This window comes from Miniopterus natalensis, chromosome 11 (assembly GCF_054644295.1).
Source record: "Miniopterus natalensis isolate mMinNat1 chromosome 11, mMinNat1.hap1, whole genome shotgun sequence".
Lineage (NCBI taxonomy): Eukaryota > Metazoa > Chordata > Mammalia > Chiroptera > Miniopteridae > Miniopterus > Miniopterus natalensis.
Genome location: NC_142091.1, coordinates 44,063,817 through 44,091,474, shown reverse-complemented (window position 1 = coordinate 44,091,474; position 27,658 = coordinate 44,063,817). Strand labels below are relative to the sequence as shown.

General features: G+C 40.5%; 2 protein-coding genes across 2 annotated transcripts; both read left to right on the top strand.

Moving 5' to 3' along the window:
- The first annotated feature begins 6,258 nt into the window (after positions 1 to 6,258).
- On the top strand, positions 6,259 to 19,525 carry TMEM9B (TMEM9 domain family member B). The gene is made up of 5 exons (XM_016206616.2): positions 6,259 to 6,388; positions 8,361 to 8,452; positions 11,971 to 12,079; positions 13,876 to 14,010; positions 18,381 to 19,525. Exons 1-5 carry the CDS (start codon positions 6,284 to 6,286, stop codon positions 18,534 to 18,536), a joined length of 597 nt encoding a protein of 198 aa, XP_016062102.1. The 5' UTR covers positions 6,259 to 6,283; the 3' UTR covers positions 18,537 to 19,525.
- A 7,289-nt stretch (positions 19,526 to 26,814) lies between these two features.
- On the top strand, positions 26,815 to 27,360 carry ASCL3 (achaete-scute family bHLH transcription factor 3). Its single transcript, XM_016206617.2, has one exon. The coding sequence runs from the start codon at positions 26,815 to 26,817 to the stop codon at positions 27,358 to 27,360; it is 546 nt and encodes a 181-aa protein (XP_016062103.1).
- The last annotated feature ends 298 nt before the right edge of the window (positions 27,361 to 27,658 follow it).

The following is a 27,658-nucleotide window of genomic DNA, read 5'->3' as shown; positions in this document are numbered from 1 at the left end:
CTACACAGTCTTTCTTGGACATATGCCCCTAGCCAGCAAATCCCAGCCACCGGGGAGGGGAATCAGGGAGGGGAATTCAATCGTGATTGCTTTTACTGGAGCCAGAGTAGCCTCCCAATTTGTAATTAATACGGAAAACCTAATTCTCCAGGGAACCCACATACTCCAATGTTGACATATTCAAACCCTGTCAGTTGCCTTAAACAGGAGAAATAGGTTGGGAAAAGGGAGTATTGTTGATCTAGTAGAGATACTTGTGTTTGCCCGAGAACAAAGGGAGTGGGGACATACAATCTTCTGTACTGTGAGCCTGGATAACAGGAATTTAACTTTGCTTTTATCATTTGGGACATCTTGGGATTTGCTGGACGAAATGCTGGACTCCTGGATATACTTCCTGGATGACCTTGTTCTTGGAGGGCTGCTATAGTGGTTCTCACTTATTTTGAAAATGGGTAGGGACGTGAGAATTTGGTGCTGAGGAAGCAATTACTGTTTTGAAAGTTCTAAAGAAACTGCCCTCATGTCTGAATTGATAATAGTTCCTCTGTGGTATATATGAACCATTCGGGGAATAGAAAGTATATTAAAGTGAACAGGTTTCATAAAGACCAATTAGACCACAGGGGTGTGTGAAGAGGGCCTGTTTTAAGGTCTGAAGAAGGGTAGCCAGAGAGGAGGTTCCAGGCTCAGTATGAGCAGGTAAGGGGTGAGGGGAAGGGTAGGAATTGAAAAGAGTGACAATTAAAGGAAGGAAATATGGGGTGGTAGTCTAGCATCAGCCTGAATTGACTCCACCACTGGGATTCAGATCTGCGTACGTGTACACCAGAAGCCTGTAGTGTGGGCTAGTGGGAGCCTGTGTGTTTGAGAGACTGAGCAGCATCCTGAGAAGACCAAGCCAATCAGACATGTCTCTCTAACACCTCCTTCCACATTCTCACTCTCAGATGATGACTGTACTTTCTACTTCATGAAATAATCAGAACAGTCACCATTCTCACATCTACCTTCTAACCAGCATCTCAGCTGGTGCAGATACTCAGCTTTCCCCTTCTATTACTGTGTTACCATAGCACAGTATCCAAATACTGTCTCCCCCTCTGGAATCTTAGTTCCGAGAGGATGAGTTTCTTGTCTTTTTTATACACTGATGTACACCTAGTACCTAGAACAGTGTTTAGCACATAAGTGTTCAACAAATACTTGAGTGAACACTGGGCAGTTTAGAGAGTTTTTCTCCAGAAAAACTTACCTCTCCTTCTAAGAGAAAAGACTTACCTATCTTGACAGTTGATCTCTTTGGACACCCTAAGTGGTATTTTTTCAAAGAATGTTGAAATAAACTTTCTTTGAAAAAACACCCACAATAAGAAATTCCCGTTTTATTGGGACTCAGTATGTAATATGATACATTGTGTGTGTGTGGGGGGGGGGACTAAAGATTCACAAAATACTTTACTTTTTATGTGTGATGTGTTCTAACATAGTATTTTCTGTTCTATTCTGTCATGTAGAGTGGGGGGAATGGTTGGCTGTAACTGATTACATTGATTTCACAAACCACTAATGGGGTTGCAACCAGAGTTTTAAAAATACTGTAGTACAAGCCCTGTCTGTGTACACAGTTTCCAATCCATGTTCTAATGCCTCACTCTTCCATATGAATGGATAGCAAGGATCTCCAGACACTTAAGAAATGTCTTAAATGAGTTTTTACTCAGCTTTGAAGGATAGAAAAGACAGAAACAAAGGCTGAAAAACTCAACACAGGCAATTCAAGAAACGAAACACCAGAAATACCCTCAGAGAAATAAGATATTCCAGCAGCCAAATGGAACAGAATGCTGTTGGACGGGGGACAGGATGGACAAGACAGTGCGGTAGGAACTTTAAAATATAACAAATGTAAAAATTCAAAACTAGAGTTGGGATATAGAAATCTTTTAGAAAAAACAAAAATATGCAGGACAGGTGGAAGAAATAAATGATAAAATACTCAAGCTGTGCAGTAGGCTTAGAGAACAACCGGACCAGAACGAAGGAAGACCATAACTCCTGGAGGGTTGCTTCCAATTTAAAAATTAAACTGGTGGTTGCCCGATGTGTTTGAATGTATCAAGAGGCATTTTGGGATAAATTATAGGTACTCGAATATTAGGTAATTAAGAAAGCATGGAAAACGAGACAATGGCTAACTTCAATCAAAAAAAGAAAATGTATTATTATGCTAATTGCATCAACTATGAATAACTGGTACACAGTCATGATATAATTAATTGTTCTTTACCTAAGTAAGATATAGATATATTGAGGGATGGAAGATGAATAAATGTTTATGAGAGGGCATTAGAGTATAAATATATAGTTTATTTTTTCTAAGAAGTAGTAAAATAATAGAACTAAAAAATCAAGAATAGTAAAAGAATGTTATTAAGTAATATGAAGACAAACCCCAGAAGAGATAGTTAAAAGATAATGAAGCATTTGTGGAACAGAAATTGGTTGTGTAGATGGGTAGGGCTGGGTCTGCTGTGAAATATTTGATTTTTTAAAAATGTTCTCTTTGGTAAAATAAAAATGAATAAAAGTATTTATTTGAAAAAAAACACAAAACGGACTGTTTCTCTTAAGTATTTCTTTAAGATACTGGGAAACCAATAATACTGATTTGACATTCCTCTGAAAGAAACTTTAAAAATTCTCTCTGCTTTAGTACTAAATTTGTGTTGCTTTATTTTGGGGACTGCAGTAACTTGTCAGCAAAAGGGACACCAAAATCTCTAGAGCAGAGAGATAATATTCTGACCTCATACATTGTCATCATGGTGGGCACTAGCAAGTGATAGCATAGCACATGTCCCTAGCTTCACAGGTAGCAGAGGGCAGAACATCTAACTAAAGGGTCCAAGCAGAAGGGAGCATCCTGGTGATGCACATGGTAAAGGAGAGAGGTCATCATAGAGGATATTCTCGGATGTGCTCATATATAACTGGAAGAAGAGAGAGCGTGTGTGTGTGTGTGTGTGTGGTCATCATAGAGGATATTCTCGGATGTGCTCATATATAACTGGAAGAAGAGAGTGTGTGTGTGTGTGTGTGGTCATCATAGAGGATATTCTCGGATGTGCTCATATATAACTGGAAGAAGAGAGAGAGAGAGTGTGTGTGTGTGTGTGTGTGTGTGTGTGTGTGTCCTGCTATAACCACTAGAGGCATTACAATCCAAGGAAACCATCATCATTGATGCTATGCGTGACTCCATCCGTTCTGCACTGGTGTGGCCTGGGAAAGTGCTGCGTGGATCAGAAAGGATGGGGTAGAGAAATAACAAAGAGGCATCCAGAGACCTATTTGATCACTGGCGGGGAAAGGGGGTCGGAGGCTGCAGACAAAGTTGGCAAAACCTTGGTCCCAGAAACATTTGTCTTGGATACATAAATTGTCACTTCTGCTTCCTAGCTTGACTTTCACACTCTAAAATTTAGAGAAGGCTCTTTTTACTCTCCTGACCATCCCCCACCACAGAATTTTTCAGGCTTCACAAAGCAGTGAGAGGGCCCAGCTTAGCCTGTGTCACTCCTTAAAAGGAATGAAGTAGGGAAACCTAGTCACAGGGAAGCAAGGAAAAGGGAGGGGGAAAGAGTGGGCACTAAGACCTGTCTTGCCTGTAAAGAGAACAACTCCAATGTGACGTGAAGATCTAGGAAGAACCTAGGTCAGAAATCTCCCTTCTCCTGCCTATTATGGTGCCCCATATCCCATCTGTACTTCTTTGGGCATTTCAGCTTCACCCTCCCATGGTCAGAAAGGAATCAATTAGGGATTCAAGTAGGTACCCGATTCTTTGAGACTGACTAGAGGGTCCCCTCCCATTCTTTTTCTGGGTCCCCACAAACATTTATTTGCTTTTACTATATCCCAGTCTCCAGGTACAAAGATAACAGACAAGGTCCCTGCCCTCAAAGGGCTCCAAATATTTTGGTGGAGGTTGGGAATATAGAAGCAGATATGAAAACATAATTTTACTATAATGGGGTAAATTAGGAAAGAGATCTGCACAAACACAGAAGGGCGTGTACTTAAGTCAGGGAAGGCTTTCTAGCTTACAAGACCCTGACCTAAGGGAAAAGTAAGGGTTACCTAGATATGAGCAGGGCAGAACAAGAGGAACTGACCCCTCCACTCCTATTGCATCACCAAGAATTACATTTATTTTTTGATAGATATATAGCACTCCCAAACCCTTGGCTCCAGCTGTGCAAGTTCCTGCCTGTTACCCCTCTCATTACCAGGCTCCTTCATTCAGTCTCGACAGGTCATATTCCACTCGTGGCAGCCACATTCTGTATTCTAGAACAGTGATGCCTAATATAAATATTAAATTTTATAATAGCCACATTTAAGAAGTAAAAAAGAAACAAGTGAAGTTATTTAATATATTTTATTTAACTTAATGTATCCAAAATATTTCAACCTTAATATTAAAACGAGTTCTTTTGTACTAAGTCTTTGAAATCCATGTATATTTTACACTTAACAGCACATCTCAATTCAAAGTAGCCACATTTCAAGTGCTTAATTGCCACACGTGGCTACTGGCTGCTCTATTGGAGAGTTAACTCTAAAGTTCTGCCTAGACTGGGTGTACTTGGTAATTCTGCATTAAACAGAGGCGGCCTGTCAGACTGAGGCATTACTATATATTTCCTCCAAGCCTCAGTATCCCCACCAAGGCCCTAAGAACAATTTTGAAGAAGAGAAGTCCTACAAGGTTTCAGCCACACTGGGCACTCCCTTTAGATGCCAGACCTAGGCAATTAACCCTAAATTGATCCCAAAGTTGCTGATGAAGTCAGCTTTTAGCAATCACAGATCCACAGTGCCTCGCAGTCAGACACATTTGACCCCAGGTGTCTCCAGATTGTCCTCTGGCCAGCAGAACAAAGACTTGATATTTCACTGATGTGACAGCATTTTCATAGGGCAGCCTGGAAGGGCCTTAGTGAAAGGTCATCTAGTTCTGCCCTTTTGGTTCTGGCTGGGACTGGGCACCACTTGCCACTTGGGACTTACAGAGGTTAAATATATCTGGTGCAATATCAGACACATTCTTGTGTTAGATTCTAGCATCAAGAACCAAAGGAGAAAAATATCGTAAAAAATGCTCTGTTAAAACATTTCCACAAATAGGACACCACCTTTTAACAATGTTTATGAAAGAAACCCGGGTATCCCATGGGAGCAGAATTTGAAATCCATAAAGACTTCAATCTCCTCATACTGAGCCAAGAACCAGAGGGCCAGAAAAGAGAAGTTTTGCCCAAGGTCATTCAGCAAATCCGTAGTGGTTATGATGAGCCCTGTATCCTTTACACTACAGTCTCCGCTAACTGAAAAAATATTTTAATTAAGGACACTGTGCCATCGGCAGGGTCCTTCTAAGTTACCTGCGGAGGACGGCCCGCAATGGAAAGACGGGCCAGCTCTGCCCTGACTGAGGGGCCAGCAGCCCTCAGTAGGATCTTGGCGCCGCCAACCCCACCTTCTGGAGTCCTGGGCGCAGGGGGCGACTAGGGCGGTTCTTCCGTCAACTTCACGCCTTTCGGAGCCCGACCGGCAGCCCTGCCCGCCCCGCCCCGCCCCGCCGCTGTGGCCCGTTCCCCGCAGCGAGCTGGATCTAGGCCGCCGGCCCCAGCGGGAGGCGAGCGGGGCCCCTACGCGGCGGCCACACCCGCGAAGGCGGCTCACGGGCGGTTACAGACCTTGAGGGAAACAGCGTCCCGGGAGGCGCGTGGGCGGCAGGGCGGCACCGGAGTCACGACCCACGACCCCCAATCCCCGACCTGCTTCCGGGGCAGGAATGGCTGGGCCAGCCCCGCAGCCGCCTCCGCGTCGGCACCGCACCGGCCGCGCGGGCCGGGAGAGGCCCCCTCTCGGCAGCCTGCGGCCTGGACTCTGGAGGCCTCCCTCCGACATCCCGGCCGGGGGGAGGTCGTCCCAGCCCCCGCGGCTTCCGCGCCCGGGAAAGAGCCTAGCGTCTCAAAGCCTCGCCGGCCGACGCCGCCCCGCAACCGGGCGCCCTCCGCTCCAGGGCCGAGGGTGGGCCAGCCCGGCGCCGCGCCGCCTCGGGCCCTCCGCGGCGGGAACAGTTTCCGGGGCGGAAGCTTTTTGGGGCTGACCCGTCGCGGCCGGTGACGCGGAAGCCCGGGCGGAAGTGCGGGCGGAGGAGCCGGAGCTGCTCTCGGGGGCTCCGGGCTGTGGGGCCGCTGGGTCTGCGGGGATGGCGACTCTCTGGGGAGGCCTCCTTCGTCTGGGCTCCTTGCTCAGCCTGTCCTGTCTGGCGCTGTCGGTGCTGCTGCTGGTGCAGATGTCGGACGCCGCCAAGGTGAGTCCCGCCCAGCCCGCGCTCCAGCCTGGAGCTCCTCCCCTCCTCCCGCCCGGCGGGGTCTCTCCACCTGCTCCCCCCCCAGCCCTGACAGTCCGACTCCCGGCTCCACAGCGCCCGCTGCCCCCCACCCGGCGCCCTCCTGCCTGACAGCCTGACCGTCACCGCCCCCACTCCGCCCCCAGCCCTGGCGGTGCCCACAGCCGGACAGCATCTCCTCCACCTCCTTGGCATTTTCCCCCTTTTAACGTTAACTTCCCACCCTTGAGCTCTGACAGCCGACCAGCACCCTCCACCAGCCTCGCAGACCACCGCGGCGCCCCCATTCCCCAAGCCAAAATGGTGGAAAGCCCCCACCTCTCAGTAGTCTTCCCTCTTAGGAACTAAGTCATTTCAACTCATCCCTGAGCAGATTCCTTTACAACTGTGGGAATCTGCCTCTCCTGGCAGTCTTCCTTCCCAATAGGACTTCCCGAGCCCTAGCCAGCCTAATATCCTCACCTAAATCCTTCCAGCGCCTCTTCACCCCTCTTTTGCCTTCTCTGTAACTGACAATTTAGTAGGTAAGGGACGAACCAAACTACAGAGGAGACTAGGTTGTGGCCTTCTTCCCTGCGCCATTTCTTGGCCCTTCTAGTTCCTCATGCTGCTTTCTAGCCCCCTGCCTGCCCCTACTGTCCAGACCTGACCTGGCCCCATACACACTTGTGGTTCCTCCTTGACGAGCTAGCTCATTATTGGGGAAAGCAGAAGGATTCACATTAATGTGATGGTAAAACAGAATGACATATGCATATTTTTAACCTAGGAGCTTTAATCTATAATATTTTAAAATATAGAGTCTGGGAAAGACAGATTACAGGCAGACAGATCAGGGGTTTTGATAGGTTCTTGATCAGGGATTCTTGTTGAAATCTCCCCTACCTTCCACCAGAAACAGGTACAGCAACAAGTCTCCTGACTTTCAAAACATTGCTGGCACCCTCTGCATATCTCTTTGTCATCACTTAGGTGTAGGGTATTGTAATAATGTATTTATTTGTCAGTCTCCTTTACTAGGGCACATCCTAATTACAAACAGGAAGCATGTCTTATACTTATCTGAATTCACGTCATTGAGCACAAGGCCTGGCACCAAGCAAATGCTCACTAAATGGATGACGAACGAGCGAATTGTCAATAACTCGGCCAGACATGCCATATATAAGAGCAGTGAACCTGGTCCTCTGGGACCAATGAGCCACTGCCTTCTCAGGTAGATTCCCTTTGCTAAGGAAGCATCATCTATGCACTCTATTTATATATTAGTCACCTCTTCCTCCGCCTCTTGAAATTTGCTTCATCAGCAGTTGTCCTCTGTCTGCCAGGGATTAGAAGCAGGGTTTCCTGGGAAGGGTAGACCAAACTGATCTCAGTTAAACTCAAGCTACTTCCCTTATGTACTTTCTTTCTAATTGTAGCCAAGTGCCTCTAAAACTTCATCCCCTTTATAGGACTCTGGCTCAACCCCTTTTACCCATGTCAATCATAACATGGAAGAATGGTGGATAGAAAAATTGAGACCTGCTTTTTGAGTAATTTTTAGTTTGATTCTTCCCTATCCTTTTATAATCAACATTCTTATTTGTAGGCACAGCTGTCCATGTGCTTTATCTTTCTACTAACAGGTAGATGGTGATAACATTAGCACAATTTGATTGTTATTGGCCCAGAAATGTGACTAATAAGCTACAGATCATGTACTAAGTATTATTTCAAAATGATTTTATGTCCTATTTAATGATTCATTAGCATTACCAAAAAGAACTTGTGGCTTTTAAAAACGTGTATCTCTCAAAGTTATTTAAAGTTTTAAGCGAATGGCTTTAGAACATTTGGCAGGGGGTGCTTAACAAAATGTATATGGTTCATTTTTTTGAAAACTGATAAACTGTCAAACAAGTTATATACTAAGTTTCCATTTTGGTTACAGAATTCTGGGGATGTTCGGTGTAAATGTATTTGTCCTCCCTATAAAGATATTCCTGGGCATATTTATAATAGGAACATAACCCAAAAAGATTGGTAAGTATTCTGGATTACTTAATTATCTGTCAAATTTCTTTCTGTGGTTGTCACTGTTAGCCCAGAATGTTTATCCAGTGTATTGTTTTCTGTTTAAGTATTTCTTTCTAAGCAAAAGTCTCAAATTCCATTTCCATTTGAAAAAGTGAGTAAGGCCCTGAGTGCATGATGTAAGCCTAAAGGAATATAGCAAAAACACTTAGCCCCAGGTAGGGTGGGTTTTCTGTGGAGATGGGGCCGAGTTTATGCCACCTAAACTTCCTTCCTTTGCCTCCTTAAATTTTGGCCCTCTCTCTTGCTTTTCAGTGAAATCGGTAAGCAAGCCTCATTTATCTGGGTTATAATTTTTACAACTTGTAGGCTCTGATGGTATATTGCCAAATATAGGAGACTATGTTTAAAAGTGTTAGAGACTCAGGAAGGAATGGGAATGAATCATGTATATCAGTTTCCCAATTGATGTGCCATGAATAGATTATAGGTGTGATAAGGTATTGATCCATTCAGTCCTCAGGGTAATCAGGCAGGCCTGTGATGACTGGGATCCTGACTGGCTAGCCACCAGCAGCCTTCTCTGTTTATCTCAGTGGACCTTACAAATGATAGCTTTGTCTGCATGTGCCATAAAATGGTTGGGAAGCAGTTGTTTTGTCACAGGATAGATGAGCTCCTTCCCATAGAATTGTAATGTTTTATGGTTTGTATCCATAGTAGAAGAATACCAGGATATGCATAGAAGAAAAATAGCTCCAAATGCTATGTACTTTCACATGTAGTTGATTTCACAGCTAAACAGCCTGCAGAAATTTAAAAGTAAAATTAAGCCCTAACTGGTTAGGTTCAGTGGTTAGAGCGTCAGCCCACAGACTGAAGGGTCCCAGGTTTGATTCTGGCCAAGGGCACGTATCCTATCTCAGTTGCAGGCTCGATCCCCGGCTTGAAGCACATGGAAGAGGCAACCAATCGATGCTTCTCTCTCTCCCCCTTCCACTCTCTCACAAGCAATGGAAAAAATATCCTCAAGTGAGGATTAAATTATATTTTAAAAAAAGAAAAGCAAAATTAAATTCATTTGGTTCTGATATTCCAAGCTGACTTTGAAAAAGAAAAGACAGCCTTTGAGCTTGTTTAGTTTTTCTGATATTATTGTCTGTTCTTCCCATTTTGGTTCAAGCTAATATTTGATAAGTATGTTCTTGAGAATGTCTTGTGAACTTCCACGTTCCACTTAAATTGTCTCATAAAGTGATTTAGCTAGGTCTTACAGGTTTTATAGCAGCAAGTTATTTGATATGGTACAAGAAAGCTCAAATAAGTTTTTCCTATAAATTTTCTAAAAATATTGAGCACTTACAGTTTATGCTGTTATCAGTAATAAAATATGCCTATTATTTGAGTGGCAAATGAACTCACTGTTCAAGTAAACTAGCACTAATCTTTTCATTGACTTATTCCAGGTTCAGACAGAACCATATGTCATTCATCACTGGTTATTGGTCAAAAGAGGGAGCTTTGAAAATACACTGTTGAAAACACGGCATGTTTGGGATTTTTCTTCCCTCTCTCCATGCTTCCTTCCTATAGCTTAGCCATTTACTGAGGATAGGTTCCCAGTTGTCACTGAAAGTTTTTAACTGGCAGAAGTGTAGGCAAATTATGTTATGGCTTGACAAGGCCTCCAATATCTATCTGGCCTAATATATATTTACCTTCTGGCCTCCATTGTGTTCAGTTATCTTTAATTCTTTATTGACTTATGCTGTGTGACTTAAGAGAAGTGTGAGTTCTCTGGTTTGTGTTTGGGGTGTGATTTAAAGCCAAAAATGTCCTCCCTTTGGCACTAGGGGGAGGTGTTGCCTAGTTCCTAAAGTGGTTGAGTTCTCTATCAGGGTTCTGTGTTTACAATGACTAGCCAATCAGAGCCAGCCTTCCTGCTTCCTCTCCCACCCGGCACAACTTTTGCAGAGCACTCAGTATCTCATCATTATTAAACTATATTCTTCAAAAGAAATACTACTCAGCATTTAGATTCTCAGAAAATTCTTAGGTATTGTACTAAGGCCTCTGAAGCTGAAATAGGAAACTACATGGGAGATAAGCCTCATTTTCCTGAAGTTCAGAGAGATACAGGAGCCCTGGATTCTAGTCCTTTCACCTAGTAATTTACTCTGTGACCTTGTGCAGGTGACATCTCTAAGAGTGCTGGGCTGGATGGGCTCTGATTCTGAGATAGATACTCCTGTAATGGGATTTAACTTTCTCTGCCTGTTTTATGCCTGCATCCAGCTGGCTGCATTCCTGGTCTTCTATATGTTTGCAACAGATATCACACACTTGTATGGTGTGAATTGTGGGACCTTACCATTATTTGAAATTCTACCATTAGAGACTTATTGTTTCATTACATATTACCTTTGTTTAAGTTACCTGTTAAGTATAACTGATTGAACTTTTTTTGTTTATGTTATTTGGGTTTGGTTTTTTTTATGCCACAGAGCAGCTGGAATGAAACAAAAAAAAAAGTATGTTTTGATAGGGCAAAGGGAAGGAATCAGCCCTGAACATTGGGTGCCCCAAAGAAGGATGGATATAGCGAGACAGGTAGCTATAGTAGAGTTCTTCTGGCAGCCAGAAATGCCTAAGGAAGAGATGCCAGAACAGAAGAAAACTGCCCAGCAGGACAGAAAAGTTTGCCTACTTTTGCTGAAGGTGATCAGAGTAGTAGGCTCTGGTGAGAGTAATAACTTAATTATTTTCTAGGATTGACAGGTTTTTAGGAAAATACTTTTTTTTAATAGAATTGTTTTTTCATAAGCCATAAATAAGTAGCCTGGAAAATGGGGAAAAAATAAAAAACATCCAACAACAAAAACATTTAGTTCAGCCTTTTATTTTTGATATACTCCTTCGAAGTAATCAGTTTTTATTTTAAAATATTTTTGTTGTTCTAATCCTCCTTCTCCATGTTTTTTCAATAGACTTTTGCTCATTAAGACAAGTAATTGTTTCTTACTATAGATCTGAATATTCAGGTTTCAGAGTTTTAGAACTCACCAACTCTTAGGTGTGATTAGCCATTCATATATCAGACTGTGGCACTTAAGAGTGATGTTAGTTAATTCATAAAAGAGATAATCTCATATTTGAACAGTGTTTCATGGTCACTTTAAAATCATTTAAAGCAGTTTTGCTTGTTAGCTGAACAAGTTTGAATATGACTTGATCTGCTAAGTAGTTTCTGATCCCATTTGAGATTTTTCAGGTACATTTTTAACTTTTAACAGTAGCAACTTTGAAAATGGTTACTACATATGTGTCTTTATGGTTTCTTAGGCTCTAAAATCTTACCAAATTGCTAATATCAAGAGAGGAAATAGTTTCACTTCCCTTATTATTTGTTCCTTATATTCTTTCATTTGGTAAGTTCATTGATTATTGTGGATTTCAAGAAAGTTTTGATCAGTGTGAGTAGAAAATCCAGCTAGACTTGAGCATTATCTTATCTTTGTTTTTTCCAGCGATTGCCTTCATGTTGTGGAGCTCATGTCTGTGCGGGAGCCTGACATAGAAGCATACTGTCTACGTTGTGAATGCAAATATGAGGAAAGAAGCTCTGTAACGATCAAGGTGAAAAAAAGAATCCATCTTTTCTGCCTCTGGAATAGTTCTTGATGGTACTGAGAGACAAAGAAAATTTTGGACATGTGAATTCTATTTTAGTTACTCAAGCTACTGCTCTTCACCACCACCCCCTTTACCTCCTTCTTCCCCGTCTCCAGCCCCCACCCCAAAAGAAGCAATGGGCCTGCTCTCTGCCTGACTCATTGAGATGCTCTGTGGATCAATTAAGATAAGTTAGATAGGTATGATATGTGAAATAGCACAAAAATGCCCTATGTGTAATTAGCATACCCCAGAAAACTATCCCAGCTTCTCTGTGGGTCATGTATGCCAAGGATAGTGAGAGCAGTGTGATTAGGCCCTCTTCCTGCCCTCAACCCTTAGAAAAAATGATACATATAGTGACTCTCCTATTCTAGAAACATCACTTCTGGATTTTAAGATTTCCTTTCTTTATTTGCTATAAGAAATAGAAGGTAGATCACTTTAATCACCGTTTGGACTACTAATGAGTTCAGTTACTTAATTGTGTGGCCAGCGGGTTCTTCTCCCATTCCTTTCCCAAAAAGAGGCCTCATGGGAAATCTGGAGTGGTCAGCTGTAGCAGTTACAAAGATTTTGGGTGTAGTCAACCCTGTGGGAGAGCCCTTGCTCCAGCAGGGTGCTGTCCCATAGAGAAATTCTCACTGTACTTTTTAATTTTAAACAAAAATGTTGATGTATAATTTATATCCTCTAGAAGTCACTCATTGTAAGTGTACAATTCTATAAATCTTAGCTAATTTAAAACAAATTTTAAAAATCTAGTTTTAGAGCATTCCCATCACCCCATAAAGATCACTCGTGTCCATTTACAATTAAGAGTCCTAGACAATTACTGTTCTGCTTTTTGTCTCTACAGAGCTGGGCAATTCATATAAATGGAATCATACAATATGTGGCCTTCTGTGACTGATTCTTTCACTTAGCATAATGTTTTTGAGGTTTATTCTTGTAGCATATGTCAGTACTTAATTTCTTTTTATTGCTGACTAGCATTCTGTTATATGAATATACCACATTTTATTTATCTGTTCATCAGTTGATGGACATTTGGATTACTTCCAGATATTTACTATTATGAATAATACTGTCGTGAATATCTGCGTACATGCCTTTGAAGAATATGTTTTCCTTTCTCTTGGGTAGATTTCTTAGAGAGGTAAGTTTATGTTAACTTTTAAGAGACTGCCAGATTGTCTTCCAAAGTTGTGCCATTTTACATTACCACCAGCAACGTATGAGGCTTCAGGTTCTCCACATCCTTGCCAACATTTGTTACTGTCTGTCTTTAATTATAGCCATTCTTGGGGGTGTCAGCACAAGAATCAAGATAAAAAAAATCACTGGCCTAAAACATATTTTTGTACACGTAAATTGATCTAAAAGAGTATTCTGTTGAAATTCCTCTGCATTGTGTTTTCTGTTAGGGCTTCTTTATGTTGTGTTGACAGCACCATAGCACTGTATTCAGGTGGGAAGGAAAACTGCTGTGCCAGCAGTGGTCACAGATGATTAGCAGTAAGTTAAAATGGGGTTTTGAAGACTCACAAGCAGATCCCAAAGACAAAATGCCTTCTTTCATTTTTCCTTTAATACCTTAGTGAAGAGTTGAGTTTGTTTCTTATGTTGGAATCTGGTTGGTATAGAAATCGTTTATGCTTAGCAGATAGATCAGTCTTCACTGTGGCTTTACTATTATTATACAAAATTCTGATTTCTTGGCTTGAACAGAGATGTAATTTATTTTCTGTTTCCTTTAGGTTACCATTATAATTTATCTGTCCATTTTGGGCCTTCTACTTCTATACATGGTGTATCTTACTCTGGTTGAGCCCATACTGAAGAGACGCCTGTTTGGACACTCACAATTAATACAGAGTGATGACGATATTGGGGTAAGTTCTCTTTCTCTTCATGATGATGACCTCTGTAAAGGGCTTCTGTCATCGTCATGATGTAATGTAGATGTTCATATGCTGGATCGTCACCTAGAGAAGCTAAAGACAGTTCTAATTTTAGTACATGTCTCTTTATGAGGAAATTGCTTTAAGCCACAAATATGTTGGTTTAAACTGATGATCCTTCATGTGTTATACAAGGCCTTGCTCTTCAGTACCCAGAGCACAATTTTCATTGTCTTTCCCTATTTACATGGAGAAAAGCACCTGAGATAGCTTTCTCCCCAGACTCCTGCCTGAACACCTTTCCTGTCAATATCACCAAAAATCATAGAAGGTAAAGAGGCATCAGTGACAGGAAGTATAAGGACTATACTGTTTTTTTTCTTAATGACATGCAGTTTGATAACCTACTGGTGGTTTTTATATCCTGTTATCCTTCTTTAAAAAAATCTATGATCTTTAACTCTAGAGAAAAATAAAACCATCACTCCAGACTCTCTTCCTATGTTTAAAACACATTTCTACGTGTACATATAGTTGGTATAATCAGTGTGTAAGTGTTTTGTGGTCTGCTTTTTATGTTAACATTACTTCATTAAAAAATGTACAGAAATTAACATAGTCCACAAACTTGTTATTCAGTTTAGCTTAGAGTAATATATTGTGTTTTGTCATTATCCTCTTTGGGCTTATTTCTAAATTTTCATTATTTTATATATATTATTTTTTAGAAATTACTTTTTTTTTTTGGATTACTTTATTGGACTATGTTCCTTAAAGTGGATAAAACTCAGTAGAGTTTCAAGAACCAATTGCAAAGCTAAAGCCAGGGCGATCCCTTGCTAACCACAGTCAGAAGCCCTTTACTCTTAAATGGCTTGTGGACCTCTTGGTAAAAGATGGGAAAGGGGATTCTGACTGGATGGCTTGAGTTATAACTCCAGACAGAGCCTGCTTTTTGATCAATTAATCGTTGTCTCATGAATATCAATTAGGAGTACTCAACTTATTTGGGCAAGATTTCACTTTTGTCAAGAATTTTCATAGAAACACCTCTGTTTACCTCTTTTTCCCTTGTTTCTTTTATGAATTTATCCAATACATGAGTAACTTTTTCATTATCAGATACTGTGCTAGATACTAGCAATAAAGAGATGAATAAAACAGACACATACATGTAAAAGAAATGACTAATATTGTTTACCCCTTTTATTTTTAATTAGATAAGAAATGATTATTTTGTAAGAATTTCAGGAGGGGACTGATAGGCTGAGATAAAGGTCAAGACTAGAGGTCTGATGTGGTCAAAAACAAGACACAACAAGGCTAATGGGGTAAAAGAGCTAGAAGGACAGGTGGTTATGTACCAGAAACACTAGAGTCTCAAATGTTGTTCCCATGCTAATTCACATATGACAGGGTTTTCTCAGCCTCTACAGTATTGACATTTTGGGTTGGATAATTCTTTGTTGTAGGGGGCTGCCCTGTTCATTGTAAGATATTTAGCAGCATCCCTGACCTCTACCGACTAGATGCCAATAGCATCTTCATCACAATCATGACAGTCAAAAATATCCACAGACATTGTCAAATGAGTTCATGGGGAGCAAAATTACCCCCAACCTTGGCCAGTGTGCTTAGTGGTTAGAGCGTCAGCCTACACACCAAAGGACTGCAGGTTCGATTCCCGGTCACAGGTACCTGGGTTGCAGGTTCTATCCCAGGCTCCGGTTGGAGTGTGTGTGAGAGGTAACCAATGATGTGTCTCCCCCCCCGCCAGGTGAGGATTAACAAATAAGTAAATCACCCCCAGTTGAGAACTACTAACGTATGAAAATGTTATGTATTAAAGGCCATATAAACCATTTCATTATAAGGCAAATAGATAAAAAGTCTGACTTAAATTACATCACTTACAGCATTAAATATCTGGTTCCTGATTTTAGGAATGGACAGTATCAATGTAATACACAAAGAACATAAAAGCAATGGATGCACCAATGTGTGGACAGAAACATGTAGAAACGGCATTTGATTGATGAGGTCATGTGCTTAGTAACCTTTGGTTCACCAGTGATTGATTCTGGGTGTTAAGTTGACCATTTGAGAACATTGTTTCTGAGAGGCCTGGCTGACTCTGGGGTATCTGATTGTCTGCAGAGAGAGGTTTTCAGACCAGAGCTGTGAATTTATGGAAACAATTCTGTGTAAAAAGTTAAATTTAAATTCCTACAGTTGTTACTTACCCAGGATGAGAGTTCTTCACTATTTATGTGCTTTTAAAAATGCTTTTGTTATAGTCTCAGTTAAATTGTTTTTAATTCTTTATTTTTGTTCAATGTAGAGCATTTTCAAACGAGTTAGTACAAATAGTTAAGAAGCTCACTGTAAGCAGTCATAATATTTACTGTATTATATGTCCATGACACGTCATTGCTATTATCAAAGCATTACATTAAAACATGTTTTGTATTTATTGTAATTTTATCAGGTGTGAAAAGAACAAACTTATAAAAGGGATAAATCTCTATTTACATTTTCCTAGCATCCATAACTGTGAGCAGCTAGTTCAGTCTTGTTCTGATAGGTGAACAGACCAAAAGGATTACTGGTTTGTTTAGTCCTTTAAATTTGTTCCTTAAGAAGATTTTTCTCCCTACCTTGAAGAGTAGATAGCAGGACTGAAACTGGGAGGTGCTCTTCTGATAAAGTACAGCCTTGTTCCCAGTCTTGTTTATGTCAAAACAAACCAGTGGTGATAATATTTTATATACAAGTTCATCACTATATCCCTATAGTGTCATTTTAATCTACCTGAACAAAATCAGTATGTTTAGAAAATATGACACCAAGTCAAGGTTAGGTGAGCTGAGTCTTGGTGTTTGTGCTAATTTGTTAGATGACCTTGGATTGCTTTGTTTCCTTATGGGAAATTGAGTAATCCAACAATTTTGGCCTTCCTCTTTCCTCACCTTATTTCTTATAGCTTTGATACATTTTTAACTTTAAGAGATTATTATTTTCATTTAAAGGTTAAAAATAAAAATTTAACAGGGCTTGCACAAGCTATTACCTAAATTAAGTGAAAAGTTGAGGGAATTTTAGTAAAGAAGGCAGGGAAAAATGCTTTATAGAAAACTTTTTGATGTAATTATGTACACATCTTGGTATAAAAAGACGACTAGGTGTTATAACACCAGATTACAGTTGTGTATAGTTATATGCTGGTATAAAAGTCCAGCTGACGCCTGCCCTGGATATATAATAGAGCTTTTGCAAACATGCACGGCAAAACAATGTTGTTTCTTACTAGAGGCAAAGTTTAGTTTAAGAGGTACAGTTTGTGACTTGGATCCTGTGTTGGAACATTTAGAAGCTTTGCTAACCAGGGTTTGGGGAAAGAGATCAAGGAAAAGGCAAACAAAAGCAATAAGTTAGTTTTGAATGTTTTTTGTCATTAGGCAGCTGTGTTTATATCTCATTCATAGATAGATTAGCACAATGGTTTCCTCTGTAATGGCCACAAACATCAGTGGCATTGGTTTACTTTGACCAGGGTAGGCTGGTTTTCTACACAGATACCTGGGTAAGCCTTTAATAGCCTCTTTCCTAAGGCAGCAGCTAACATAGAAGCCACTGGTGCTCAGCATTGAAAGAGTCAAGTCTTTATCAAATAGAAATTCCAAAGCAATAATTCCTTACTGTCCTTGCTTAAAGAGGGTAATTTTAGCACTTGAGCTGTGTCTTTTTTCATTACAGATTGGGGAAGGGGTAAACCAGTCCATTTAGTGTATGTGTTGAGGGGGCAGGGAGAGATTAAAATCAACCAAGATAAGACCCCCTCAGCTTATCTCCCAGGGTGAATGTGGCCCCAAGCTGGCAAGTAACAATTCTAATATAATGGGAGTCAGGTAACTATAAGACAGGTCTTTCCTTTGCTACACATAAGCTATGTAGTATTGAATGAAGCAAGGAAAAGACCTACTTCCCATGTCTGTAGCATATGGATACTAACATAAAAATAGATTTTCTTTCCCTTACCTGTTAGGGAAGCTTCTCCTTAACATAAATGACCAGTTTATCTTTGGTTCCTGCTTCTTAAGGGAAATGTCTTTGTAAATGGTGACTCATGGGAACATTACACAAATACCTCCTCATCACTTATGCCACTTGAACCACCTATTTCTGCAGTCAAGTTCATACTACTTCTGGCAGCTGAGCGCCTAGAAAGCCTTAGGCAAATAGATGGTCTATTCCTTGAAAAGTCCAGCTGCTTCTGTCTCTGGCTGGATAACTGCTGTTTTGTGTGTATGTTTTATACTGATTGTGCCCATCTCTTATGTTCTCCATTCCTGGACTTTTAGGACCACCAGCCTTTTGCAAATGCCCACGACGTGCTGGCCCGCTCCCGCAGTCGAGCCAATGTGCTGAATAAGGTAGAGTATGCGCAGCAGCGCTGGAAGCTTCAAGTTCAAGAACAGCGAAAATCCGTCTTTGACCGTCATGTTGTCCTCAGCTAATTGAGAATCACATTCAAGGTAACTAGAAAGCATCAAGGGAGACAACTGGAAAAAACTGACTGAGTTTTCCTGGGTTTTGTTTTAATACCCTGTTGATTTCATCAACTCTTGCTGAAAAGTTCAAAACCTGAAACAAAAAACGTGCTTGGTATTTTTTTTCTTCTTGTTAACATTTTAATAGAGACATTTTTAAAAGCACACACCAAGTCAGCCAATAAACCTTTTCCAATTTGTGACAAAATATTTCTTCCTGTAAATTACCTTGAAGCCCTTCACCTGGAACAAGCATTGTCTTTGTCACCACACAGTTTTAACTTGGTTTTCAAGATAATTTTCAGGTGTTTTTTTTTTGGCAAGGGACGGAAGGATGCTTAACATAACTTTTCTCAAGTCACTTTACTAAAAAAACTTTTGTAAATAGGCTGTACCTTATATTTTCAAGTTTCATGTATATTTTGCAGTGTGGCCAGCCTCATCAAAGCCCTGACTTCTCCCTTTTGAATTTTGCACTAACTATATTGTCTAGGTATCTGGTTGACCTGTGGCTGCACTTCGTGTTAAACTAGATCTGAAATGCCTGGTGGCTCTTCACAAGATGCAGGTTTTCTTTAAGTACTGTGATGTCTGGTGCAATGATCCTAGAACAAACTGGCCACTTGCTAGTTTACTCTAAAGACTAAACATAGTCTTGGCATGTGTGGTCTTTCTCATCCCCTAATATCTTTAAGGATGAATCCAAAGGACTTGGATACTTGCAGTAAAGAAATTTTCTTTTAAACTGAGCCTTGCTGGATTGATGACATACACATATTTGTCAGCATTTCTGGTCAGGTTGAGAGGCAGTTTAAGCTCTGGTGTATACAGCTTTAAATGAGTACTGGAGTTCTGTGTGCCTCCCTCTGAAAGGTGTAACAGTCATTGGATAACTGGCTTTTTTTTTTCCTATGTCCTCTTTGGAATGGAACAATAAAAATAATTTTTGAAACACCTACCAGTGTATCTATGTCTCTTAACTTTTCTCTTCTCCCTCTTTTGCTCTACGATGGACTTGAAGATGCAAAGGCATTTTGTACCTATTGTGAGTCTACTGTTTTAGACCACTCTAATCATAAAACATTGGCACTAAATTGTGTGTGTATGTTCACGTGTGCAGAGAGAGAATGTATGGGTACTAAGATGGGTCTCTGAAAGTATACAAATACCGTTTTGATATATTGAGATATTTAAAAATGCATGAACAAGTGCCTGTTCTAAGAAATTCTTGGCAAAAATTATATTAGAATTCTTAAGTATAGGCTTTATAGCTATTAAGGGGTTTTTTGATTAGTAAAATCAATTTTTCAGATATACAAATTTGATCTAAAATTACTGATTTTATTATTAGTATTAAAAGATGTAAGTTCAACTACAACCAAGTGAAATTTATGCCAGGGATTCAAGACTGGTTAAATATTTGAATGCCAGTTAATAAAACCTACCACATCAATAGACTAGAGAAGAAAAATGAAATGATCCTATCAATAGATGAAGAAAAGCATTTGGCAAAACTCAACACCCATTTATGAAAAAAAATTCTCAGTAAACTAAGAATAGAAGAGCACTTCCTCAACTAGATAAAGAATAGCTACAAAAACCCCACAGCTAACATACTTAATGGTAAAAAAATGAAGTGTTTCTGCTAAAGGCGAGGAACAAGGCAAGAAGTCCTCCCCACTCCTTTTTAGAATTACACTGCTAATCCTAGCTAATGCAGAAAGACAAGAAATAAAAGGTATACAGATTGGAAAGAAGAAATAAAATTGTCTTTGTTTCAGATGAAATGATCGTCTATGTAGAAAATCAAAAAGAATCACAAAACAAAAACCTCCTGGAAATAATGATTATAGTAAGGTTGCAGGATAGACGGTTAAAATACAGAAGGTAATTGCCTTCCTGTATCCGAGCAATGAACAAATGAAATTGAAAACAGCCCTCGCCGGTTTGGCGCAGTGGTTAGGGGGTCGGTCCTTGGACTCGATTCCAGACGAGGGCATGTACCTTGGTTGCAGGCTCGATCCCCAGCCTCGGGTCAGGGCACCTGAAGGAGGCAGCCCACTGGGGTCTCTCACATCGATGTTTCTCTCTCCCTTCCACAGTCTGAAGAGCAGTGGAAAAAATATCCTCGGGTGAGGATTAAAAAAAGAATACTGTTTACCAATATCAGCCCCTAAAGTGAAATAGGTACAAATCTAACAAAATATGTATAAAATATATATGAGGAAAACCACAAAACTGTTGAAGGAAGTCAAAGAACTAAGTAAATGGAGAGATAGTCCATGTCCACGGATAGGAAGACTCAGTACTGTCAAGGTGGCAGTTTTTCTCAATTTGATCTATAGATTCAACACAATCTCAATCAAAATCCCAGCAAGTTATTTTCTGTATTTCAACAAACTAATTCTGAAGCTTTATAAAGAGGCAAAAGACCCAGAAAAGTCAACACTATTTCTTTTTAGAGGTAGCTTTTTATTTATTTATTTTTAATCCTCACCTGAGGATATTTTTTTCCATTGCTTTTCAGAGAGTAGAAGGGGGGGGGGGAGGGAGAGAGAGAAACATTGATGTGAGAGAGACACATTGATTGGTTGCCGACCGGGGCAGGGGGATCGAGCCTGCAACCAAGGTACATGCCCTTGGCTGGAATTGAACCCGGGACCATTCAGTCCGAGGGCTGATGCTCTAACCACTAAGCCAAACTGGCAAGGGCACCAACACAATATTAATGGAGAAGTACAAAGTCAGGAAACTGACACTATCTGACTGACTCGAAGACTTACCGTAAAGTTACAGTAATCAAGTCAGTGTCAGTGGGTACTGGCAGAATAGTAGACCAATAGATCAATAGAGTAGAATAGACAGCCCCAAAAAGAGACCCACACAAATACAGTCAACTGATCTTTGACAAAGAAACAGAGGCAATACAGCAGAGAAAAGTCTGTTCAACAAATGGTGCTGAACAACTGGGTACCCATGAGCTAAAAAAATAAAAAAAGGAAGCTAGACACAGGCCTTACACCTTTTAAAATATTAACCAAAAACGGACCACAGACCTAAATGTAAAACACAAAACTGTAAATGTCTATAAGGTAACAGGAGAAAATCTAGATTACTGTTGGTTTGGCAATGACTTTTTTGATACAACACCAAAAGCACAAATCGTAAAAGAAATAATAGATAAGCTGGACTTCATTAGAGTTAAAAACTTCTCTGAAAGACGTTGTCGAGAGAATGAGAAGACAAGCCACAGAATGGGAGAAAATACTTGCAAAAGACATATCTGATAAAGTACTGTTATCCAAAATATACAAAGAACTCAAAACAACAATAAGCCTGATTAACAAACGGGCCAAAGACCTGAACAGACACCTCACCAAAGAAGATATACAGATGGGAAATAAGCATATGAGAAGATGCTCCACATATGTTATCAGGGAAATACAAATTAAAACAAGATACCACTACACACTTACTAGAATGATCAAAATCCAGAACACAGATAACACTCAATGCTGGCATAGATATGGAGCAACAGGAACTCTCTCTCATTCATTGCTGATGGGAATGCAAAATGGTACAGACATTTTGGGAAACACTTGGCAGTTTCCTACAAAACAACACACCCATACTATAAGGTCCAGCAATCACACTCCTTGGTATTTTACCTAAATGAGTTGAAATCTTAAATCCACACAAAAACTTGCACACAAATGTTTACAGCAGCTTCATTTAAAATTGCCAAAGCTTGGAAGCAACCAAGATGTCCTTCAGTAGGTGAATAGATAAGTAAAGTAGAGTATATCCAGACAATGGGATATTCAGCACTAAAACGAAATGATCTATCAAGCTATAAAAATACATAGAGAAACCTTAAATGCATATTACTAAGTAAAGAAGCCAATCTGAAAAGGCTACATACTGTATGATTCCAACTATATGACATTATGGAAAAGGCAAACTATGGAGGCAGTAAAAAATCAGTGGTTGTCAGGTATTAAGGGGAGGGAGGGATGAAAGGTGGAGCACAGAGGCTTTTTAGAGCAGTAAAATTATTCTGTATGATACTATAATGGTGTTACATGGCATTATACATTTGTCAAAATCATGGAATATATAACACCAAGAGTGAACTCTATGTAAACTATGGGCTTTGAGTGATAATGATTTGTCAATATTGGTTCATCAATTGTAACAAATATGTGGGGTGGGATGTTAGTGGGGAAGGCTATGTGTGTGTAGGGGAAGGAGTTATATGGGAACTCTGCTCAATTTTGTTGTGCATCTAAAATACAGTCTATTTAGCAGGCAAAAAAATTTTAACACGTATTTTAATTAATTGTAGGTTTATATTGACCTTCCTAGTTATGGCCTTAATTTTTATTTAAAAGAATATTGACCAATATTGACACATTATGAGACTATTACTTAAAGATATTTCCCATGAATAACTTTGATATAAAATCATAGAACCCAGATGAATGGGGGAGCATTCTTTTTACAAAAGAATTTGTTACAAGAGTCCAGTTTCATAAGCAAACCTTTCTACTTAGTATTGTTATGTGTTGTCATATCTACATGTTAGGTAGAAAAAACAGCTGAACCAGAACTGAGCAGTTCTGTTTAACTGTAAGCTACTTTGCATATTGTTACTAAGTGATCCCCTATAAATCAGGTAAAGTTTGAGTCCAAAATACAGCATCTTGGTGACAAAACTCAGGTAAGAGACCCCCAGAGTGGCCCGTGGGGGAGAATAGGAACATGATTTATTGGAAAATCCCTAGGCCCTGTTGATAGGTGATGAGTTTTGTCAGCTATCTGATTATTCCGTTATCTTAAACTATCAATTATGCCTGCATGTTAAAAGATTCAGATTCTGCTGGTGATTCACTCATCTGGAGTAGTGGGAAGGGTTTTGGTTTGGAAGTCTGGAGACCTGGGTCCCGAACCCCTGCTCTACAACTAGCTCTGCGACCTTAGCCAAGTTACAACCTATGACGGATTGGATGAGAGAATTTCTAAGGTTCCTCCCATCTCTAACATTCCATAATTCAATTACATGTGGAGCTGTAGCTTTGTTTTTTACGTGCTAGATATTTTTAATGTCCCTGCAAGTTGAAGCTTTTATGCTCAGCAGAGCATCAAAAATCTATTTGGGATTTTATCATTAAGATCTCACCTATTTCCCAGAAGAGCTCTAGCACAGAAACCTGAGACTTTTCCAAGATGGGTGAATTTGTTAGCTGTGCATGTACCTGGAACTGCCGACCCCCAGCACTAATAGTCTGTGTTGCTCTCTTTTAGAAACTTAGTACTCAGTTTCTACAAACGTGTCCAACTTCCACTAGACTCCTACCTTGGTCATCTTCATTACTGCGTTTTTCATTCTACCGCTCTGTTGTGTTATGGTTACATTTGGAATAAAAGATGATCATACTTAAATGTTCAGTGAACTTTTTGGTATGTGTGCTGCCCAAGCAAGCACTGGTGAGTGAACTTTTTGGAAATGCTCAGTAGGAAAAGCTGCTCCTCAGTGTGTCTCCAGAGACACCACACTCTTTCCCCAAGCGTAATGCAAGGTCTTGTCATAGTCTAGAAACTTTTAATTACCTGTGGCGTATACAAATTACTCAGATTTCATCTGAGTCAAGGTTTAAGATGATTTTAAAATCTGTCAGAATAAAACCATACCCAGAGAGTTTTTGTATGTAATTGGCCTTGATGACATCGGGCACCCTGCTGTGTCCCTTCTGGCTCTGCTGTTCTCAGGAATGTAGGAGTGCGGGCGCCATTCCCGTTGTGCCATCAGTTGTGCCATCACTTCTAGTTTCTGCCACACGTGTTATTTACCCTCCAGCATCTCTGCCTCGGGAATTTCCTGTTTTCTCTCAGCATTTTTTTCTTTTTGACACAATTTTGGCTAGTTTTTTTTATCTTCCAGAGATTTTTGTTTTATGTTAGTTATTTCAGGCCATTTGGGCAGTAATTTTGGAATCTTTCACTTCCTGTTTCTTTGCTTTGATTTTTTCCTTGGACTTATCACACTTATCTCATTCCCCCCCTCCCACCCCGTTGTTAGGAAGGGTTTTTCCTGGCATTTACCCTTTTCCAGCCTGTTTCACCATGACTTCTTATAACCCTCCCCGCCCGTCCTCTCGTCCCCCATCCCTGCCGCCCTTTGCCCTTTCTGTTTCCATAGTCATTCGTCTTTCAGCAGCCACCCAGACGGGAAGGACAGGCTTTTCACAGGGATCGGAAGACACTTTGTTGCACTTGAATGCCTGTGCTTAGAGGCTGCTCCACCCATCACAGTGCAGCCTGTGGAGATTTTGCTCTGCTCAGGTAGAGAAACAAGCGACAATGTTATCTAATCCTGCCAGTAAGCATTAGGGCTGGGGTTTGGGTTTTTTTTGGGGGGGGCTCTTTTTCTTTACTTATGCCAAGCATAGAGAACAACTGCTCCTAAAGGTATTGAAAACACGCCCCTGAGAAATTAACAGAAAGCTGTATTTCCTCCTTTTCTGGAGGCCCACAGTTAATTTCAGGTTGCTTTTCCTTTTCCATTTTAGGTGTGCTTTTCCTCTCTCCACAAATATGCTTTGGATATATCAATGTTTGATTTCCCAGTGTTGGGGGGGAAATAAGCCAGTTTTTCTGTAAGGTGCAATTTAGAAAGGGGCGCTGCAGACGCATTCATCTGTTTATAAAGAAAAAAGGAAACCGACACCTAGTACATTATATGTTTTTTCATTTAATCCTCACAATCGCTCTGCAGGAGAGTTGATCTCAGTTGGCCATAGGAAAAGGCTGAAGCTCAGGGAGATTAGGAACTTGTCTAAGGGCACACAGCTAGGAAAGGGCAAAGCCAAGATTGAAACTTGAGGCTGTTACAACTGAAAGACAAATGCTCTTTCCCTCCAACATTACCCTAGCTCCCAGTTAACTGGTTAAACTGCAATGTCCCTGTAAAATCTATTGTGGTTACATTGTTACAGTTAAAGGCAGAAGGTAATGGTGGTTTAATAAATGAGATGGATGCAAACCTACTCAGATAGAGGAATGTGTTGGTGTGGGACCTCCTGGGGTATAATACTTTTTCCTCTGTTCCATTAAAAAACAAAACTTAAATACAGATGCACCTCACTCAATATTCCTAAAGTTCTCTGTAAGTAAAAATATGTAAATTGACTGTTTAAAATGTGTTAGGAGAGTTTTTCATTTAAAGGACTCTTATAGTGAATTTTTATTTATTATTTTATTTTTTTAAATCCTCACTTGAGGTATGTTTTTATTGATTTTAGAGAGAGAGGAAGGGAGAGAAAGGAGGGGGGAAAGCGAGAGAAACATTGATGTGAGAGAAACATCCATCAATTGGCTCCTGTATGCACCCCAACCAGAGATCAAACCCAAAACCTAGGCATGCGCCCTGACAGGGAATGGAACCTCCAACCTTTCGGTGCAGGAAACGATGCTCCAGCCAACTGAGCCAGCCGGCCAGGGCATTACAGTGAATTTTTAAGAGTAAATGATTCCTTTCTTATTTTTATCTAAAGATTTGCCTCTGGAATATCAGGTATTATTTAGGAAGGCTGTGCTGTGAGGTTACATGATCATTAACTAGTTTGTAATTTCTCCAACGTGTATTTAAATATTGTGGTATTTCAGTGTTTTCTAAACTTCGGTGATATGCATACATTTCACAGTCTTCATTATTTGTGTTCCACCTGTCTTGGTATTTACTATTTTTTTTCAAATCATATTTTTTACTCAAGTAGATTTTATTTTTAAAATAAACTTTGCATCATACTATAAATGTGAAACCAATATAATTCACAATAAGTAGAAATTAAGAGTAAAACATTTAATTCTAGCTAGATAGTACTGCTTGTTGAAGGCTTCCATCCGAGGAGGCTCAGAAAGCATCCTAGTAGTGTAGAGACACACTCTCACCAGACTAAAGCTACATCTGTGTCATCATTGGGACTGGAAGAGAGTTGAAAGGCAATAACTTTCTCACAAGGTGAGTCGATGTTATTTAATGCTGTTTCTGTGCATCATCAAAAGTCCTCTCTTTTACTATCCACAGAATATTGTAACCCCAGCTAGTTTTCAGAATGAGCTCAGAAACTATAAATCAGAGCAGAAAAGTTTTTAAAACATTGATATCTGAGAAAATCAATGATATCTGCTTTCCTTTGATTTGGCCAAATTAATAAACTTGGTATGTTTCCAGGCTAACGAGGAAATGATGCACAACAGAAGCTACTCTGATCTGCCAGAAAAGCTGCCTGTCTTCTCTGATTCTGCCCACTTGCCCCTGACTAGGTCCTTCTATCTGGACCCCGCGGTCACTTTCCACTTGTACCCTGAGGCCCCGGCACCATCACCTTACTCTGAAGACCTGCCATCGCTGCCCTTTTCCAGTGATTCACTGATCATGGAAAATTACAGTGAGCCCTTCCCAATGCCTTATCCAATGCCTTATCCAAATTACAGGAGGTGCGAATACTCCTACGGGCCCTCCTTTATCCGGAAAAGGAATGAACGGGAAAGGCAGCGGGTGAAGTGTGTCAACGAAGGCTATGCCCGGCTCCGACATCACCTGCCGGAGGAGTACTTGGAGAAGCGCCTCAGCAAGGTGGAAACCCTCAGAGCTGCAATCAAGTACATTCATTACCTGCAGTCTCTTCTGCACCCCGATAAGGCCGAGACTAAAAATAACCCCGGGAAAGCTTCCACCATAATAGCAGCCGCCAGCCACCACACCGACCCCATTTTTAGAATCATTTGACTCAGTAGTTCCAAATGGAAACAAATAAAATCACAAAAAGGGGTTTCATAGCATCATGCAACATTTCTCCTAAATGTAATCTCTGCGTGGGCAGAGAATAGCTCACCTATGCTGGATATTTCTTACCCGCCTCCCAGATGACCCAAACATTATCTTCTGTAGAATGCGAAGGTGCTTCTTAAGCTTTGGTGATTTCTTTCTAGAACTTTAGGGGAGCAGGAGTCCCAGGATCCTCTCTGCCTCTCACCTTGCTCGTCTCACCCCTCACCGGGTCTCAGCCGTGAGAAACTCAGGAGCA